Genomic DNA, 1,806 nt, shown 5'->3' with positions numbered 1-1,806 from the left:
GACAGGAAGCAGGAAGCGCTGCCCAAGGCTGCAGGTGCGGGGAGTCAGCTCCGCTTTGCAGCTTTATCCACCCCACAGAGAAAAATCTTTAGAACCTCGTTTAGGAATCGGTCACTGCAAATTAAAATGTACTCAAAAATATACCTTTTGAGGGGATTTATCAATCTGTTTTGGAGACAACTAACAAATTTCTGGTAATGGAGAGCTTGTCTGGATTTTTTTCTTCTTGATATAATCTTTTTTTCTTCTTGATACATTTATTATTGTAACCATTGATTACATGTTTTCCATCAGCTGCCTACCCTATGTATCATGGACTCCAGCAAATACTCTTAAGAGGATTTCTGTCTCTGAGAGTAGGTAAAAGTCTGTACTACACATATCTTTATGTCTATATATATATATCCATACCTGTATATATGTCTGTAGATCTATTTGGTTTCCTGACATGAAGGCATTGCAAGTCCTGTGTGTGATAATAGATTTTTAATGTCTTGCCAGCTTCATGGTTACATGGAGAACAAACCCTTGGGTCTTCAGATCTTCATTGGGACAGCAGACGAACGGATACTTAAACCTCATGCTTTCTATCAAGTCCATCGCATTACAGGAAAAACTGTCACCACCACCAGCTATGAAAAAATCGTTGGCAACACCAAAGTTTTAGAGATCCCATTGGAACCCAAAAACAACATGAAAGCAACGTAAGCATATTTCTTTTTATTAGCAAAGTTGAGGAGGATTAAATTGGCATGTGAAGTTCTTTCTCCTGTGGAAAGGAGTCACTTAAATGAATAATGATGTCTGCTCTGGAGGGACTCCTCTTTCCAAAGCATCGGGATGATATATGAGTGTAAGACCCTTTTTACAAAAGCATGAGCAGTGGTTGCAAGCACCTGGGTTAAAGCTGCTTAAAGAGTTGCCATTCATCAGCTGACTGTGCGGGCATTTTTGCTCTTTAACGCAATTGCCGCGGTGACTATATTGTAATCATCTGTCATCTTCAAAGTCAGAATGGTTTTGTAGGGCACTAAGGAAAACAAGACTTGAATCTCAAGTCCTTACGCTGCAGTGATGCAATGAGAAGCAAGGAGCAGTAGACAGTGGAGGGAAGGTGTATGGTTCATTTTACAACATTTAATGGAATAGAAAACATCTCCCCTGAACTCAGCCAAGTGCTCTGGCCATGAAATTGCACTCTCTTGTAATAGGTTAACAGAAAAGCAAGTACAGACACATCTTTTCTGTATTACTCCTTCCAGTTTTATGGAGGCAGAGAGATGAAGTGGGCACCAGTCCGAAACTTCAGGCTTAAATGTGTGCCAGGCAGCATGAGAGTGATTGCTCTGCCGAGGGAAGAGCTGTATCTCCATCCTTCAGAGGATACTGACAAAATTGGCAGAGCAGCTATGTTTTTAAGCCCCCCTACTCCATCGCAAAATCCACATTCTTTCTTTATATATCTTTTTTCAGAAAATATACCTCATTCCTCCCTTTCCGTCAAGCCTCTCCTTCCCTCTGCACCCAAGGAAGTAAATAAAAGTCCACATCTCAAACTTAAGCAGCCAAGTGCTGAATGGAACATGACTGTCTGTTCCTAACGAGTAACCCTGGAGTAATAAACCCCTGCACACATGGAATGGCAAGGAACAGTGTGGGTGTAGGAAACAGCTTGGGGTTTATGCCTCCCAAAATATGATTTTAATTCATATCAAAAGAAGAAAAATGGTATGTCTTTAAAAATGTTATCAAAATGTATTGGCAGTGTCTGTCTAATAACAGTTCACCCTCCGAGGACTATTGCTG

The 1,806-nt window shown here is 40.8% G+C and overlaps 1 protein-coding gene across 1 annotated transcript in view; it reads left to right on the top strand.

Moving 5' to 3' along the window:
* NFATC2 (nuclear factor of activated T-cells, cytoplasmic, calcineurin-dependent 2) overlaps positions 1-1,806 on the top strand; it is a 98,646-nt gene that overhangs the window by 36,517 nt on the left and 60,323 nt on the right. Inside the window, exon 4 of the mRNA XM_009326754.1 lies at positions 502-704. Within this exon, the coding sequence (XP_009325029.1) occupies positions 502-704 (203 nt within the window). The remainder of the gene's footprint in view (positions 1-501; positions 705-1,806) is intronic.

The sequence above is a fragment of the Pygoscelis adeliae genome, unplaced genomic scaffold (assembly GCF_000699105.1).
Source record: "Pygoscelis adeliae isolate BGI_AS28 unplaced genomic scaffold, ASM69910v1 Scaffold286, whole genome shotgun sequence".
Classification (NCBI taxonomy): Eukaryota; Metazoa; Chordata; class Aves; order Sphenisciformes; family Spheniscidae; genus Pygoscelis; species Pygoscelis adeliae.
The sequence above is the reverse complement of the archived record's forward strand: the minus strand, read 5'-3'. Positions and strand labels throughout refer to the sequence as shown.